The following is an 18,864-nucleotide window of genomic DNA, read 5'->3' as shown; positions in this document are numbered from 1 at the left end:
AAAAATGCATTTGGGACAGCTGCATATCCCTGCATTGCAAGGGGTTTTACTTAGGGTCCCTTCCAACTCTACAGTTCTATGATTCATTGCTTCTATGCAGGACAAAATTCAGATTTATTACTGGCCGATAATAGGCATGATAGAAAAACGGCATTGTTACTTACACTGGAGAAACAAAAAAATTAGATTCTGAGCAATGCTATAAATCATTGGCTCCCAATTACCTAAGTTCTGAGGACCCTCTGTTTTTCAAAAGCCAAGTCACAGACCCACCACATCTGAAAATTTAAATATCTCTCTGATAGTTTTTGTTATGTGAATGAAGCCACGGACCCCCCGGGTGGGTTCCACAGACCACCAATTGGGAACCACTGCTGTAAATGAATACTTCTTAGTAGACACTGCTGTGATTGTCACAACTCCCCAACTTTGGAGGATGAGGGCAAAATTCAGAAGGAACATCAGGACTGACCCCAGATGTCTCCACAGTGCTGGATTTGCCTCATCTCTGCTTTACATGGAACCTGGACCTTGCCTTGTTTGTTAAAAACACGAGAAGAACATGAGAAAAGCCCAACTGGATCAGATCAAAGGCCTGTCTAGTCTAGCATTCTGTGTTCACAGAGACTAACCAGATGCTTATGAGAAGCCCATGAGAACATGAGCACAATAGCACTCTCCTGCTCATCATCCTCAGCAGGTTTACAAAAAAGGTTTAGTCCAGTCAAAGGTGACTATGGTGTTGTGGCACTCATCTCGCTTTCAGGCCAAGGGAGCCAGTGTTTGTCCACAGACAGCTTTCCGGCTCATGTGGCCAGCATGACTAAACTGCTTCTGGCGCAACGGGACACTGTGACGCAAACCAGAGAGCACGGAAATGCTGTTTACCTTCCCGCCGCAGTGGTACATATTTATCTACTTGCAATGACGTACTTTTGAACTGCTATGTTGGCAGGAGCTGGGACAGAGCAACGGGAGCTCACTCCGTCGCGGGGATTCAAACCGCCGACCTTCTGATCGGCAAGCCCAAGATATTAGAGATATACAAAGCCATCATGACCAGGCTGTTGTTGCCTTGCTTGCCTTTGCAGAACCTAAATGTCTTAGCCTTACATAACTTATAAAATTAACATTTTAACATTTAAATTTGTTAGGGGGGAAATCGACACTAAACTGCAGTTCCCAATCTGTGGGCTCACTCAACTCTTTTCCTATGCAAGGTGTCTTTGTATCATAAGAGCTGCAGAAGGAAGAGAGCTTTGGAATGAGCTCAACATATAGCTCAACTAGCCACATTTGTGAAAAACTATGAAAAAGAGCCAAGTGACGCATGTTCTCATCCCACTTTTAAAAAATCATTTTAATATAGAATCTCAGATTGGTTTCCCCCTTTTGTACAACATATCACAAACGGTTGAAACTCTTTGTGATTTTAAGGAAATAAGGCTATGATCCCAATCACACTTACTTGAGAGTAAGTTCCATTGAACTGAGTCGGACTTACTTCAAAGTAAGCATGCATAGGCTTAAAATAATCCATTACTAGGAACGTTTTCCTTCCTCACCGTATTTTCTGTAGTAAGATATGCCATATCTTGCCACATTTTGTACTTGGTTTCATTCTCTCCTTCTTGTTGTTTCTCCATATGATCATTTATCTCCTGAAGCTCGTCAGATGTGGCTATCAGCCTTTCTTTTTCCTTCGTGCGTATTTCATTTTGAACGTGCAATACTCTAAAAAGGCATTAAAATGTATTAATTCTTTCTCTGTGCATAAAACAAAGAGCTGCTACAAAATGGAACACTGGTTCACTTATCATGAATGGGCAGTTTCAGGTTAGCAGGCTGAGCCAACCACGTTGTGAGCTCTGCTCTTGGATCCGTGCATGGGCAAAGACATGCGTGCGACTTAACTTTCCTTCCCTCCTCTGCTTTCCACCTCAGTTTTCCATTCATGATCATGCACAATCAGAAACAGAGTTTGCATGAAGACACTAGCTACAAAAACCTAGGAGTAAATGGCAGACCAGAGGCCACACATCACAGTCCCCTGAGAGGAGGAAGGGAGCAGTTGTGTGAGGTTACTAGCCTGAATGATCATAGACAGCCCTGTATTGTAGGGTGAGGTCATTTGTGGCTCAGAATGATAACCTAGAAGGCACAGTAAATGAATCCATGTTCCATTCTCAGGTTTGCATCTCAGTCACCCATATTAAGCTAAGTGAGGGTGGGTGAGCTGAGCAGGTGATCACCTAGGATGAAAGCATGTGCTGTCGGACTCTTCTGCCAAATGAGTTTTCCACTGAGGCATTTGAGGCTTTTTATATTGAATGTGGGTGCAGGCAGCCAGGTGGCACAACCCACAAAGTGGATGTTCTCATGTGCTAACCTGAGAATGGCTTACAAGTCCGACTTTCCGTTCATTTGAAGTTCATCTGCATTTTGTCTTCAGCCTACCTGGAAGCTAGAACTGCCGACGGGTCAGAAATTAAACCAGTTTGGCCTGCCCGTCTCCCTTTAAAAAGGGACTCCTCCGTAGAAATTGGCAAGTGAAGGTTTTCATGGCATGGAACTAAACATGCTCGTGATCACTTTTCTAACTGCTGCAAATCAAAAGGCAGTTAAGGAGGCAGCTATATGGGCTGTTTCAAAGGCTGGCAATCTTTTCACAAATGTAGCAGTTTCAGTATCTTATTAAAAACCAATATATTGATTTTGGAGCTTTACTTCCTTTTCCGTGAGATTAAATACTCAAATAAACTATGCCCAACATTTTTCAGAGGCTTTTTAAGATTACCTTATTTGTGTTCCTTCTTTTTCCTGGTTATGATGCAGCAGATCTGCCCTTTCTTCCATTTTCTCTTTAATAATAACAATAAACATAATTTTACTAAACCAACCTACACTGGGATTTATAGGCTTTACTACAGTAAGATTATCCATGTTCTTGTATACAAAGTTGCACTATAAAATACACAATCCATCTAAAAGTCCTGTTTTATAATAGAGTTGCCCCTGTTTAGGGACAGAGAGAACATGATCCCAACTGAACATGTCAGACAGAAATCAGTTGGTGAAGCAATGCTAAAAGTGAAAGCTAGACTGTAAAACATTCTTAAAATTAGCCGGAAGCCACAACCATTTCCACAAATTTCCATTAAATATATGAAATAAATAGTATGAATGGCACTGCAAGAGTTATAATAAACAATACAAAACACCTCAGAAAAAGGAAATATAATTAAAAATAAAATAATTAAACTTTGAGAACTTACAGAATTAAAAAACTCATAATGGATACTTATGTCTTATGATTCATTGGCCATTTCAACAGCAGCCCCCCAAAAAGCAATAATGCATTTAAGAGTTCTGGAATGTTCCAGCATACAATTCTGATACAGTAGAACCTCTACTTATGACCGTCTCTACTTGGGCCCGAACCAAGTTGCGACCACAACAAACCCAGAAGTAAATACTGGGTTTGCCACGATTTGCACACGCACAGAAGTGGCTGCCGCTGCCTGCACATGCGCAGAAGTGAGCTGCCACTGAATGCACCTGCACACAACGGCGCTTCCACCAGAGACACGGATCAACCTGTGAACGGACCTCCAGAACTGATTATGTAAACTCATACCAAGAACAAACTTAGTTGGTCTCTAAGGTGCTACTGGACAATTTTTAATTTTTTTTATATACTGTCTTTTTTGCTCTATAACACGCACCCGACCATAACACTCACGTAGTTTTTAGAGGAGGAAAATCCGTAGGCATGCCACCCGTAGGCATTCCCTCCATAACACGCACAGACATTTCCCCTTACTTTTTAGGAGGAAAAAAGTGAGTGTTATGGTGCAAAAAATACGGTATTTCTAATGCGTCAGACCAACACAGCTACCTACGTGAATGTATAATCTATGTACTTAATGAATTCACTTTAGAGATAAGTAATTATAGTGAGCTGCACTATATACCATAAAGGGGGAAAAATATCCTGCTGCTATCTTTATCAAATTGAAAATGGAATGACTCCTAATTGAAAAATCACCTTTATTCTTTGCAGCTTCTTCTTGAAGACGGTTTTCAAGATCTGTCTTCTGCTTCTGAAGCTCAGCAATCTGCTGCTTAAGATCTGGGATCATCTTCAGAGAAAGGGGGAAATATTAAAGCGAAGCTACTCACATCTTGCATCAATGTTGTACGTCAGAACTGTGGAATTCTATAAGCATTAGCATGGAATATTCCTTCCCATTTACTCCAGAACTCATCTGACTGGGAGAACTGCAACCTCCTATCCGAGAAAGATCCTCATGCCTGTGTTTTAATTGGCTGACTGCAACTTCAAAGACTAAGAATACTTCTTAAGTCATTGACAAATTTTCTGAGCAATCAACAGATGTCCTTAGAAGCTGCTGCTTTTACTGCAAGGCCTGCACAAACCTAGATTTTGATCTCTTCTAGATTCAAATAAGGGCCACGGGTGGCGCTGTGGGTTAAACTTGCCAATCGGAAGGTCGGCGGTTCGAATCCCCGCGATGGGGTGAGCTCCCGTTGTTCAGCCCCAGTTCCTGCCAACCTAGCAGTTTGAAAGCATGTCAAAGTGCAAGTAGATAAATAGCGGGAAGGTAAACGGCATTTCCGCGCGCTGCTCTGGTTTGCCAGAAGCGGCTCAGTCATACTGGCCACATGACCCGGAAGCTGTACGCTGGCTCCCTCGGCCAATAAAGCGAGATGAGTGCCGCAACCCCAGAGTCGGCCACGACTGGACCTGATGGTCAGGGGTCCCTTTACCTTTACTAGATTCAAATTCCTGTTACGGTCTTTTCATAGAATCACAGAATTGTAAGAGTTGGAAGGGAATACAAGGGTTATCTAGTTCAACCGGCTGCAATGCAGGAATCTCTTGCCCACCAAATGCACAACCCTGAGATTAAGAGACTCATACTGACTGAGCTATCAATTGCTATGAAGCTCCAACAATCCTTTCTCTCCTAGCTTGGGCCAATGGCTCTGTGGGTCTTTTCTTTTGCTCCTCGTCTGTTGTTGATCAGTCTCCTATGAGGCTAAACCTACAAGCACATACCTATGCCCTCATTCAGACATAAGACAGCATGATTTATATTGCTTATCTCCTCTGTAATATGTGTGTGTCAGTTCAAACAAAACTTCTCAGACAGGACTATAGCTTATTAGTGGCTCATTGTGTGTCTAGGAACTTCCCTGTTGGACAAATAAACAGTATTATTGAATTACTCGTACCCAAAAGGAAATAAAAGGTGTTAAGACTAGAATCAAATAGAGAGTCACATTTGGCTTAATTTTTTTGAATAGTTTTTAGAACATTTATTTTCTTCTCTGGTCCCAGGCTGCAAATGCCTGGATAGCTCAGTTGGTTAGAGCCTCGTGCTGATAATGCCAAGGTTGCAGGTTCGATCCCCATATGGGACAGCTGAATATTCCTGCATTGCAGGGGGTGGACTAGATGATCCTCAGGGTCCCTCCCAACTCTACAATTCTCTTCATATGTGCAATTTGTAACTCCATTGAGGATGGATTCTTCATAATTATGTTCCGCAGTAGCTGTTTTTGCTAAACAGGATACCTGTTTATATTCAGAAGCTTGCTACCACAATATGTTTTTAAATTCAATAATACTCAGTTCTCACCATATTTTCCGAAGTTAGTCGGGTAACTTGGAGCCGGATACTGTCATTGAGGTCATTTTCCTCCCTGAACAGTTTCTGCAAATGGTTTATTTCTTGACTAAGATGTTCAGTTTTAGAATTGAGACCATCTATCTCCCTTTCATAGTTTTCTTTCTGAGACTGGAAATGGCTTTCCAATACTCTGTTGAGGGAAGGGAAACACATAAACAGTAAAATAAGCACTACAAGATCCTTGACACAAGAACCTGTTAAGACCAAGAACCATGTAACGTAAAAAAATAAAGCACTTTCACTGCAATTCACGTAGACAGAAGGAACACCAGCAACCATACTACCAAAAAAGTTTAGAATGCTATACTACTAGAAAAAAGTTGATCTGGCTTAAAATGCTGAAATTTAAATTACATTCTCTACAGCTGCATTAGGCACGATTCGGGTGGTTTTTCAATCCATATGAAATGACCCCTTTTCTCCCCCCACCCCCTTTTTAAAATTTTCCTCAAGGGTCAGTTGGTTGGAAAGGGTTTAAGACAAGACCATTGCACCAAATCCCTAATGTACGCAGGCTGAATATACACTATTTTAAAAAGTGGGAAGATGAGATAAAACAGTGAATCCAGTCTTTTTACATGTGAACTGTTGAAATGAAATGTTTCAAACTAAGTCCTTTCAGTGATAAATAAAAGTCATTTTCGAACATGTATCACAAAACAAGACTACAATAAATTCTGTAATTTTCCCCCAACCAAGGCAGTACCCTTTTCTCCTATCAGAACACCATGGCATGAACAGCAAGGACGTGGGTGGCGCTGTGGCACTGAACCTCTTGGGCTTGCCAATCAGAAAGTCAGCAGTTTGAATCCCCACGACAGGGTGAGCTCCCATTGCTCTGTCCCAGCTCCTGCCAACCTAGCAGTTCAAAAGTATACCAGTGCAAGTAGATAAATAGGTATCGCTGTGGTGAGAAGGTAAACAGTGTTTCCGTGCGCTCTGGTTTCCATCACAGTGTACCATTGAGCCAGAAGCAGTTTAGTCATGCTGGCCACATGAACCAGACAGCTGTCGTCACCTGGTTACCAAATGATTTAATACTGCAAGAATACAAGCTGAGCTTTTTTTTGGACTGGGGGCACCTTCAGATCAAAACCATTTGCAAACAACAGGTAATAAAGCTAACCTTGTGGCCTTTTTCAGGCCTTCATAAGCAAACCAAAGTTCCCCATCTTCATTTAGATGTTCCAAATCTTCAGTAGACAATCTGTTACAAAACAAAAAGAGGAAACAAAAATGGGAGGACTAATCTCAGGCAAGCATGTGATTTAGGAAAAGAAATTTCAAAACTGCGCTTTAAAAAGGGTCTATGTAGACTATATCTGTACCTGCTCCTTACATCTGCGAAGTCATAGCTCTCACGGAGTTGCATTGTAATGTCTGACAACTTGTCTAGGAAAAAATAAAATGTAAAGTGAACACTGAGATTTCACTTTAGCAGAAAGGTTGTATGGACTGTATTTACTGTTTCACTGCAAGAACTCATTTTGCAGCATCAATAAATTAAAACTGATGCAGAACCAAACTAACTCTATTCTGATGGCCTGGCAGCCACTCAAGACATGATCTGTGTCAAAAAGATGACAGATACCACAAAAGGACTCAGCTTGTTTCCCCCTCTCAAGGAGACGCCAAAAACAGCATTGAAATGTATCAGTTTTCACCAAAGAAAATAAGGATTTAAAGCTAGATCCCCCTTTAAAGGTAATAAAGGAGAGGGGAGAGTCTCTAAGCCTGCTTCATATTATGGAACAGCGTCTTAACTTGAATAAATGGAAGAATGCTTGAATCAAACCCATGAATCATCCATATATTTTACCCATTTGAATGAGAAATATTTTCAGAATTACCTCTCATTTCACGCTTTTGGCACTGTAGTTGCTTCTCTACATCCAGTTTTTGAGACTGAATCAGTTCAATTTCTTTATGCAGTTCAGGGATTGCCTAAGTTCATTAAACATTTTAAAAATGAAGCACAATTCAATGGGGCAAAGCAAATGACAGAAATAAGATGAAGACAAGGTTGCAGTCTACAGCATGCCTAATTGACATCTATGACCCAGTTTGCACAGTCAAATCACGGCTAAGTGATAAACCAGCATGCATTCACAAGAAAAATGATAGATAAGCCAAGAACAATATTGACTACAGCTTGTGGTTTGTTTGGAGCAAAAAAAACCAAGAGCCCATGTTCGGATACAACCATAAGCCAAACCATAGCTTAGCTCAGCAAAAATGTCATTCTCTATGTAGGAAAGAACCCCCCCCCCCAAAAAAAAACCCACATGTGGTCAATTAATGCTGGTCTGCTACTATACCTTTGCTTGGTTTGAAAGTTCTTCTACTTCCATTTTTAAGCCATCTTCAATTTGCTGTTTTTCCCTGACTTTCTTTTGCAGCTGATCATTTTCATCTTTGAGAAACTTTATTTCTGCCTTGAGTGAGTCCATCTTTTCTTCATAGTCTTGTTTCTGGTTCTGGAAGTTCTTCTCAAGCATCCTGCAAAGATTAACAACAACAACAGAAAAGGCCACAACTTTGTTTTTCTCCGCATCTCTCTAAGTACAAACAAATTGCTATGATATTTATTATAAATAACAGCATATGAATAAAGAGACAAGTAAGTTATTACAGTGGTGCCCCGCAAGACGAACGCCTCGCAAGACGAAAAACCCGCTAGACGAAAGGGTTTTCCGTTTTTGGAGGCGCTTCGCTAAACGAATTTCTCTATGGGGTTGCTTCACAAGACGAAAAAATATTGCGAGTTCCTGCGTTTCCCCCCCGCTTTTTTCCGCCCTTTCCCTAAGCACTAAGCCGCTTATCAGCTGTTTCGCTGATAAGCCGCTTCTCAGCTGATCGCTAAAAGCCGCTAGACCGCTAATAGCGCTAATCCGCTAAGCTGTCAATGGGCTTGTTTCGCAAGACGAAAAAACCGCTAGACGAAGAGAATCGCGGAACGGATTAATTTCGTCTTGCGAGGCACCACTGTATATGCAATCAAATACACAGAGACGACATGGCATACACAGAGAGGCGCATACATATATACACAGCCTAGCCATAAATTTTCCCAACTCCCCTGCCTTCCAAATAGCCTATTGAATAACACGGGAACCCTTTCTGAACGCCATGGGATGCAATGCAGGTAGTGAATCAAAGCTTCCAAAATTATGTAAATGTACCCTCTATGAACAGAGCTCAATTAAGAAGCCACTACCCAATTATGGAACTGTTTTTGGTACTGTTTTGGGAGGACAGGGGGCGGGCAGCTGTGGAAGACTCTCTGGTCCTGAATGGGGTAACTGTGCCCCTGAAGGACCAGGTGCACAGCCTAGGAGTCATTTAGGACTCACGGCTGTCCATGGAGGTGCAGGTCAATTCTGTGTCCAGGGCAGCTGTCTACCAGATCCATCTGGTACGCAGGTTGACCCTACCTGCCTGCAGACTGTCTTGCCAGAGTGGTGCATGCTCTAGTTATCTCCCGCTTGGACTACTGCAATGCGCTCTACGTGGGGCTACCTTTGAAGGTGACCCAGAAACTACAACTAATCCAGAATGCAGCAGCAAGACTGGTGACTGGGAGTGGCCGCCGAGACCATATAATACCGGTCCTGAAAGACCTCCATTGGCTCCCATTCCGTTTCCGAGCACAATTCAAAGTGTTGGTACTGACATTTAAAGACCTAAATGGCCTCAGCCCAATATATGTGAAGGAGCGTCTCCACATCCATCGTCCAGCCAGACACTGAGGTCCAGCTCTGAGGGCCTTCTCGTGGTTCCTTCACTGCAAGAAGTGAGATTACAGGGAACCAGGCAGAGGGCCTTCTCGGTGGCGGCGGCCGCCCTGTGGAATGCCCTCCCATGCCAAGAAAATAAACAACTATCTGACTTTTAGAAGACATCTGAAGGCAGCCCTGTTTAGGGAAGTTCTTAATGCTTGATGTTTTATCATGTTTTTAATATTCTGTTGGGAGCTGCCCAGAGTGGCAGCCAGATGGGTTGGGTATAAATGAGTAATAATAATAATAATAATAATAATAATAATAATAATAATAATAATAATAATTGGTGATTCAACCCTCTGCCAGCAACACCCCATTCTACCCTAGTTAGGGGAGTCCCCGGCTCTTTTAGAGATGCATTTCCAGGGACCTAGAGCATAGGAAAACTCCTTGCACAAGCTTCCATTAGGATCCAAGTCATCTAGATTCTTTGGGTTATACCCCTTGTCAGGCTCAAGAGCAAATCCACTGAAATTAATGGCTAACTTAGATCCAGTAATTTCAGTGGGCCAACTCTGATTAGAACTTAGCTGAATACAACTATTTGTTTATTATATGGATATATATATATATAAATAAATACTTAATTCCTTTACAGTTCAAGCAAAATCAGACAATATAAGAAAACAGCACTTTAAAGTCACAAGTTAACACTTCATACATCCGTTGCCTTTCTCCTTTTTGAACGTCAGCAAAGAGTTGTGTTGTCAGGTCATCCATTTTCTCTGCAGAGAGACAATGTTTGTTTGTTTTTTTAAAAAAATGTATGCAAAATAAAACCATGAAATCATCAAACACATACATAAGTTAGAGACTAATAAGAAAATTTTTAGAGAGTTTTAACTGTAAATGGATAATTTCACACATAAATCAACATAAGATAGGACAGATGTCATGCAAGGTTTGAGGAGCCAAAATGCTGCTTACTGTAAACTTAATTTTCAGGTTAGGCACCATATTGCAAAAGATAAGTGAAATAAACATCCAGATCCTGAGGATCGTGACTGGTGTATCTGCCAGCAACTTCGGCACAAAGCCCTAAAATGGTAGCATAATATCATGGGGGTACAGTCTATCTGGAAATTATATTGTATAGCTCCCATTCCTTTCAATAGGCTTGCTCAAGAGAACTCTGTGGTGGATTGTGACCACAGACCAAGTCTGTAATGGCTGGCTATTATTATTAATTAGTTGGGCAGGATTCAGTGCACCAGTGTTTATTTGGGGGCACAGCAAATTCCACTGCCCTCTCGCCATATTTTGTTCATCATTGGAAAGTCACTCTTTGTGCCTCTGGTTCGTTGCTAGGAAGAAGCACCACAAATCTGAGGCACAAGAAATGTTCCAAAAGGAGCAGAACCCAGTTTAACTGAAAACACAAAAGGGATAGCATGCCGTCCTCAGGGACAATATTTTAGTGTTCTTTTTCTGCTTGCCACAATGAAGCTAACAAAACTAATGGATGTGATCTGAATCACTTCACCTTTCATTTCCTCATTCTTCTCTTTAAGTTCCTTTTCTAGTTGCTTCTTCTGCTCCTGCAGCTCTGAGTTGCGGTTTTCAAGTTTTGACACCTTCTGCAAGGCAAAAGAAATGGCGGGACAAAAAGTGTTAAAAAACACATACTACAGTGGTACCTCGGGCTAAGTACTTAATTCGTTCCGGAGGTCCGTACTTAACCTGAAACTGTTCTTCACCTGAAGCACCACTTTAGCTAATGGGGCCTCCTGCTGCCACTGTGCCACCGGAGCACGATTTCTGTTCTCATCCTGAAGCAAAGTTCTTAACCTGAAGCACTATTTCTGGGTTAGCGGAGTCTGTAACCTGAAGCGTATGTAACCTGAAGCGTATGTAACCCGAGGTACCACTGTATATCTTTTAGGGGACGCGGGTGGCGCTGTGGGTGAAACCACAGAGCCTAGGACTTGCCGATCAGAAGCTCGGCAGTTTGAATCCCCGCGACGGGGTGAGCTCCCGTTGCTCGGTCCCAGCTCCTGCCAACCTAGCAGTTCAAAAGCACGTCAAAATGCAAGTAGATAAATAGGTACCGCTTCGGCGGGAAGGTAAACGGCATTTTCGTGTGCTGCTCTGGTTCGCCAGAAGTGGCTTAGTCATGCTGGCCACATGACCCGGAAGCTGTCTGTGGACAAACGCTGGCTCCCTCGGCCAATAAAGTGAGATGAGCGCCGCAACCCCAGAGTCGGTCACGACTGGACCTAATGGTCAAGGGTCCCTTTACCCTTTACCTTTACCTTTTATATCCTTTAGAGCACTCACAGATTTCAGTTAATGCATGATTACTCCAAAGCACATCATCATTCCCAACCCCAGCCCCGCTTGTTGTCACAGTAATTCTTGAGATGCTACTTTATTGGTGAAGTTCACGTGTAGCACTAAACTACATGCATGAGCATGGTGCTGATAACACCAAGGTTTCAGGTTCGATCCCCATATGGGACAGCTGCGTACTCCTGCATTGCAAGGGGTTGGTCCAGATGACCCTCAGGGTCCCTTCCAACTCTATAAATCTATGATTCAAGCTGGAGCAACCCTGAGCAAATTGAGACTTTCAAACTCTGCCTAGCCCCTTTCCCCCACGCAGCTGAAAATTCAGTAGCATTTAGTTCCACTTTCCCTTAATCTCAGCATGGTATTATGAATGAATCAAAGCTTGTGACTGACCACAAACTCTAGTTAAACTAGCTGTTTGACATTCATTCACTAATTGGTTGAAGGTGGCTCATTTGAAGCTGGCACAGTTTGTGGATCATCCACTTTGCCAGCCCTATGCTTGGAGCTTGGAAAGCATTGAGCACAGGGCATGCAAAGCGATTTGCATAAGACTTCCTAAACACCTGACAACCAGCTGGCTGCTGCTGGGCATTGAGGAAGTGCTGCACAAAGTGCTTTGCAAACCCTGGGCTCAGTGCTTCCCAAGCACCAAGCATATCATCAGCAAAAACTGCTTTCTGTAAGAACCGGCTACACAATCAAGTTCCCCACAGCGAACTTAAGGCGTTAGGTGTAGTGGCGTAGCATGGGGGGTGCAGGGGGGGGGCCGGCCACACCGGGTGCAACATCTGGGGGTTAGGGTTAGGGTTAGGGGGCGCAAATCCACGGGTTAGGGGGCACAAATTACTTGCCTTGCCCCGGGTGCTGACAACCCACGCTATGCCACTGGTTAGGTTCAGGTGGGTGTGCTTTGGGAAAACAACCTTGTGGACCAGATTTGGCCCATATGCAGGAAGTTCCACAGCTCTGATTTAGCATTACATGCAAACAGAACCACTGTAAGCCCCATAAAGAGTAACCTGTTCATAGTCTTCTCTATGCTTCTTCTCTTTTTCTTCCGACATTTTCTTTTGCGCAGCTAATTTTTCAAGATCCAACTGAAGCTTCTGAATTGTTTCTATACCATTGGAGTGATTTGAGGCTAGAGTGGTCAATCTTTCCAACAGAACATTATTCTCCTTATTCTAAAATAAATATAAAATCAGCATTGGAGGAGGCAAAGTATTACAGGGTTGTAAAAAACGTAGAGCTAGGTCAAAGTCACTTAGCGGTATACTTGTGCTGGCAGAAATTGATGTGCAATGGAAAACAAGGGATTCCTTTGCTGTTCAACCTTTAAACTCTGCAATCTCCGAGCACGATAGCTCTTATGTCAGAGGGCAGACAACGTTGGATACAACCCTAGAGTAGTTGCTTTGTTTTACCACTGGTAAAATAAACATTCCCCGTTCAAAACTGAAATCCAAAAGATTTAAACCCCCCCCCCCAAAAAAAAAAAATTACAGGAATGTCCTTAAAACAGACAGAAGTAGCAAAAAAATAATAATAAGCACACCAGCAATCAAATGGTCTGGCAAACAAAGCTCTTTTCATTAGACACCGAGATGGCAATATTATTGGCAGAAGATAAGTATCTTTGTAGGGCAGGGAACTAGCATTAGAAGATGGTCACAATGGATAGGGGTGGCCAAATTAAAAGAATGAAATATCCTGCCCACAGGATCAATCATCAATTAGTTTAGGTAATGAAACTTTTTATTTGAGTAAAATGCACATAAAATTAATGCAAAGCATTAATAAACACTTTTAATTACCTGGTCTTCTAGTTTTTTCTGCAGCCGCTGTACCCTGTATGAAAGTTGGATGTTCAATACAAAACGGCGAATGCTCTGGAATCTGCGTCTAGCAAGCCAGGCTCGAGCATATTTTTGGAGGACCAAAGCCTTCTGTTCTTCAACCATCTTTATAAGAAATTAGAGGGAACAGCTAGTAGTTTAACAATAGCTCAGGGAATTTCTTATCACTTGACAAATATGCACTGAAGACTTCAGCAAAGTATCATCAGGCAGATACAGTCGTACCTTGGTTCTCGAATTTAATCCATTCCGGGAGTCCATTCAACTCCCGAAACGGTTCGGAAACCAAGGCACGTCTTCTGATTGGCTGCAGGAGCTTCGGAAGCCACATCAGACATTCGGCTTCCAAAAAACGTTTGCAAACCAGAACACTCACTTCCGGGTTTGTGACATTCAGGAGCCAATTTGTTAGACAACTAAGGCGTTCGACTAACAAGGTACCACTGTATAACCAGAATGTACACAGGCAGAAATCCTCAAGCAGTCACTGTACGGTGAACAACGAAGATGCCACAACCCTACTGGCCAAATGCAGTTTAGAACTCCTCACTGCTACTTCCCCACCTGCTTGTCACATGGCACATGGTGGTATAAAAGCACAGACCATGTGTCACTGTAGAAGAACTCTGACTTACTAGTTCATTCACACACACACCATAAAGAAGGCTGTGCATAATAATTATAGTGCTGCTATACAGGGTTCCACGGGGTTCAAAGTGCTTCAACATAAATTATCTCAGTAATTCTTACAAAAGCTCTATAACTAGAATGTAGGTCAATATTACTATTATTTACTATTATTCCCATATGCTAACTGGGAGGCTGAGTTGGGGAGACCATTGTTTCCTGTGGGAGGTGAAATGTGAACTGGGGACTTCCTGGTTCACAGCTAAAGCTCTTAGCCATCACAGTATGGCATGCTAATTTGGGTACTAGTTGTGGAGTTTCTCTGACCAACACATAAAAGTACTGAGAATTCAGGGCGGTGAAGCTGAGGACAGACTTCGTATTGCAATTCTGCACCAATATTTCAAGAAATATACATGTTATAAAAGAAGCAGCCCTATCAGACGTAGATATTTATTTCTTCACTGAACAGGAAACTAATTGGTGAATTATTTGTACCTTTCTGTATTTCCTCCTTGCCAGAAAGCCTCGAGTAAAAGCTTGGATTGTCAAAACAGCCACACGGATAAGATGGCAAAGCCTACGTACTAGATATCCCCGGCAGTACTTCTGGATAATGATAGCTGCCCATGCTTCTTTCAAGGCTCTTGCAGTTATAGCTTGTCTGAAGAGAAATTAAATTACCCTTAGTATTTATGTCATTGCTCGGTGGTAAGAGCTACACAATGGTAAGAGCACACAGAAGGTCGCTGGTTCAATGCCCGATGTCTCCTTTCTAAAATCTTGAAGAGCCACCGTCAATCAACTGTAGCCAACGGCGAGCTACAGTTCAGGGACCAATTGTCATGACCCCTGTATTCAGCAGTGATCTGGACACAGGGACTGAGGCTGCGGGGACACCAGATGAGGAGCTGGAGCTGCGTTAGGGCTCAGAGAAGACAGTGGAAGATGGGGAGACCATTAAGCCTGAGGCAGTTGGCTAAGAACTCCCCAAGGAACCTCCCAGAACCTCCTAAGATCTTTACCACCCCTTTACCACAGCATGGTAGAGCCACCAGGGGCCAGATAAAACTCCTTCAGGGACAGAATCCAACCCACTTACCACCAATTGGCCCTCATGGTTCTAGACCAGAAATGAGAGATATCCAGGTTGGGGCTTAATCAGGCTTGCCAGGCCATTTTGGGCAAACCTTCAAGCCACAGCTTGCAGGAAGAAGAACTGGAAACTCACTGGAATGTGCTACTGAATCTTCCTTTGCAGCCAAAAGTTGAGGGCCTTTTTCTTTGCAGCCTACGGTGACAACTTTTGGCTGTAAAGCACACCTAGTGTGTTCCTGATTCCTCTTTTGCATCCTGATCTGTACCTGCAAAAGGAGAATGTACTGTTGTATCTCTGGCTTGAACTCAAGCCTGGTAGCAAAGGAAAAGTCTTTTGCAGGAGGATTTCGTAGGAACAGAGGAAGCTGTGTTATGGAGTCAGACCATTAGTGTCAACGATGGAAACCATGGGGAAAGCGGCAAGGCAGGAGGACCATGGATAGCTCCAGGTGAGCAACAAGGTTGGGAGCAGAATGAGGACATTTACTTCTCGGTCTCCAGGCTGCTTGATCCAGGCTCCACCCCCTTGAAAGAACCTCAGGCACTCCTTCAATCTGTTCCATAACTATGAAGGATGGCAGCAACTTCACTGCAGAGCCTGATCTACCCATGAGGGTCAGATTCTGCAATGAAACACACGGCTGGCTCCCAGATTACTGTCTGGAAAACAGACTGGCCCCATGACTATACCAGTTGATCATGTGGGCCTAGAGAAACATTGCTTGTCCCAAAGATTGGGAAACACAGCTGTCCATGGAGGCGCAGGTCAATTCTGTGTCCAGCGCAGCTGTCTACCAGCTTCATCTGGTACGCCGGCTGAGACCCTACCTGCCTCTCGCCAGAGTGGTGCATGTTCTAGTTATCTCCCACTTGGACTACTGCAATGTGCTCTACGTGGGGCTACCTTTGAAGGTGACCCAGAAACTACAAATAATCCGGAAGAAGAAGAATAGGAGGAGGAAGAGGAAGAGGAAGAGGAGGAGGAGGAGGAGTTTGGATTTTATATCCTGCTTTATCACTACCTGAAGGAATCTCAAAGCGGCAAACATTCTCCTTTTCCTTCCTCCCCCACAAAAAACACTCTGTGAGGTGAGTGGGGCTGAGAGACTTCAAAGAAGTGTGATTAGCCCAAGGTCACCCAGCAGCTGCATGTGGAGGAGCGGGGACGCGAACCCAGTTCACTAGATTATGAGTCTACCGCTCTTAACCACTACACCACACTGGCAGCTAGACTGGTGACTGTGAGTGGCCACCGAGACAATATAACACCAGTCCTGAAAGACCTACATTGGCCCCCAGTATGTTTCTGAGCACAATTCGAAGTGTTGCTACTGACCTTTAAAGCCCTAAATGGCCTCGGCCCAATATACCTGAAGAAACATTTTCACCCCCATCGTTCAGCCCGGACACTGAGGTCCAGCTCTGAGGGCCTTCTGGTGGTTCCCTCATTGTGAGGTTACAGGGAACCAGGCAGAGGGCCTTCTCGGTAGTGGCACCTGCCCTGTGGAACGCCCTCCCATCAGATGTCAAGGAAATAAACAACTATCTGACTTTTAGAATCCATCTGAAGGCAGCCCTGCTTAGGGATTTTTTTAATGTTTGAGGTTGTATCGCTTTATTATTATTAATATTAATATTCTGTTGGGCACTGCCCAGAGTAGCTGGGGAAACCCAGCCAGATGTGCGGGGTATAAATAATAAATTATCCTTATTGCTTCAGCACACCAACAGGACAGCGGTTCCCACTTCCCATGAAGAAGATGCTAAGGCACCCTTTTGGAGCTAGCCGAATGCATCTGAAACCTATTCTAGAAGCATTCTGTTAGATTTCATATCTGTAGATATGGAAATGAGAACGTCTCCTACAAATAGATGGACATGAATCCCAGGCATTATCCCAGTCCTTCCACATATTTACATTCTTCAGAAAAAAATTAAACAAACCCCTGACTAGGTTAGTCCCTGAAATTACCGTACAGTCCGTTGTCCTCGGAAGTACTGCTGTATTATAACTGCTGCTTGTCTGATATGGAGGAATTTCTTCCGCTGCAGCCAACCTCGGGCATTCTTCTGAATCACAATACATGCTTGCCTCAACTTATCTGACCGTAATTTTTCCAGATAAGCAACCTGCCCTGCTCTGAAGAAAATTTTTGTTCTACCAAATTGGTATTGGGTTGGATCCTGGGAGAAACAAAAAAAAAGGCTTTGTTAAATATATTTCAAATCTATTGCAACATGATACAAATGTTTAATTCTAGCCGTCACGAAGGAATAGTACAATATTGAGACCAAGAATGTATTTTCATTTACAGATGACAAATGAATTCTGGGTGATTAAATATGAATGGAAGCCTGTCACCTTGGATAACTGATTGTTACAAAACCTCTGACCTCAATGAGTCGCTGCAAAACAATCTTGCAAATTTGTTTCTTGTCAGTAAGAGAGAGTTCATGCTGAGACATGAGAATCCTGTAACGGCTGTAAAACTCAATGTAAGTCCACCTATAAAATAAAAATAGCAGGTGGACTAGTGAATTAAATTGTTATAAATCAAAATCACTGAAACCCGCAGCGATTGTTACATACCTAGATGGGTAACTTTGAGCACTAATCCGAATTGTTTCTAAAACACCACAAGCTCGCAATTGTTGAACCACTCTTTTAGAATCGAACCTATGGGAGTCAAATAAAACAGTTATTTCCTGCCATTTTTATGAATGATTAAGTCCTTTAATTCTATAGCCTGGTGGTGGGTTATTTTAACAGACGAAGTGAAGTTTCTATGTAATAATTTTTATTCTTATTTTGGTAATAATTATTTTTTTAAAGCCCCATTCCAGGAAGGGGTAAGTTATGAAAAATAACTTATGTTAAGTTATGAAATTTTATGGAAAGTAGATTTCCTATCCATACCACTTTAAAAGCGACAATTAAAAAGGGGGGGATTTTGCCTAATAAACAACTGGCATGTAGAACACTATCCATCTTCAGTGTAATAATGAAACACATCTCTGTTAAAGCAAAGAGTATATTTCAATTGAATACTCACTCAAACGCTAGCTTCTGATCATTTGGCTTGATGCATCGCACATAGTGAGGTGTGGTTGCATTAAGTGTCTCCATTAGTAAATATAAGGAAGTACGAAACTAGAAAATATTAAAACATTGACTCCTTTAACCTTCAGAACGAAACAACAAAGCAAAACTGACTTGAGAAGGGGCATTCTGACAGACAAAAATATATACCACAAAACTCTGAGAGCATTCCACTGAATTTTTACAAACTAAATATTGGTAAACTTGAGTGAAAAAGGCGGGGGGGGGCATTTTTGTATTCTCTCTATCAGCCCCTTGATATCTCCCTCTTGCTTAAGCCTCTCCGGGTGCCATGTATACTGCCTTCAGCTTCTTTAAAGAAAGATGGAATACAGGCCTGTCCCACTAATATGCACAGGGTCAGAGGAAGGGGGGTGCGGTGGGTGCGATGC

General features: G+C 42.7%; 1 protein-coding gene across 2 annotated transcripts in view; it reads right to left on the bottom strand.

Moving 5' to 3' along the window:
• The window catches only part of MYO5C (myosin VC), a 51,659-nt gene that overhangs the window by 12,633 nt on the left and 20,162 nt on the right, over positions 1–18,864 (bottom strand). For both annotated transcript variants that reach the window (XM_081838664.1, XM_081838665.1), the window contains 17 exons: positions 18,426–18,523; positions 17,963–18,049; positions 17,767–17,878; positions 17,345–17,556; positions 14,773–14,938; positions 13,606–13,752; positions 12,811–12,975; positions 10,983–11,076; positions 10,161–10,224; positions 8,036–8,216; positions 7,568–7,661; positions 7,046–7,109; positions 6,844–6,924; positions 5,667–5,847; positions 4,049–4,142; positions 2,798–2,861; positions 1,566–1,734 (listed from right to left, as the gene is read on the bottom strand). In XM_081838664.1, coding sequence (XP_081694790.1) covers positions 1,566–1,734; positions 2,798–2,861; positions 4,049–4,142; positions 5,667–5,847; positions 6,844–6,924; positions 7,046–7,109; positions 7,568–7,661; positions 8,036–8,216; positions 10,161–10,224; positions 10,983–11,076; positions 12,811–12,975; positions 13,606–13,752; positions 14,773–14,938; positions 17,345–17,556; positions 17,767–17,878; positions 17,963–18,049; positions 18,426–18,523 — 2,073 coding nt within the window. The remainder of the gene's footprint in view (positions 1–1,565; positions 1,735–2,797; positions 2,862–4,048; positions 4,143–5,666; positions 5,848–6,843; positions 6,925–7,045; positions 7,110–7,567; positions 7,662–8,035; positions 8,217–10,160; positions 10,225–10,982; positions 11,077–12,810; positions 12,976–13,605; positions 13,753–14,772; positions 14,939–17,344; positions 17,557–17,766; positions 17,879–17,962; positions 18,050–18,425; positions 18,524–18,864) is intronic.

The sequence above is a fragment of the Podarcis erhardii genome (assembly GCF_964252035.2).
Source record: "Podarcis erhardii genome assembly, chromosome: 14".
Taxonomy (NCBI): Eukaryota; Metazoa; Chordata; class Lepidosauria; order Squamata; family Lacertidae; genus Podarcis; species Podarcis erhardii.
The sequence above is the reverse complement of the archived record's forward strand: the minus strand, read 5'-3'. Positions and strand labels throughout refer to the sequence as shown.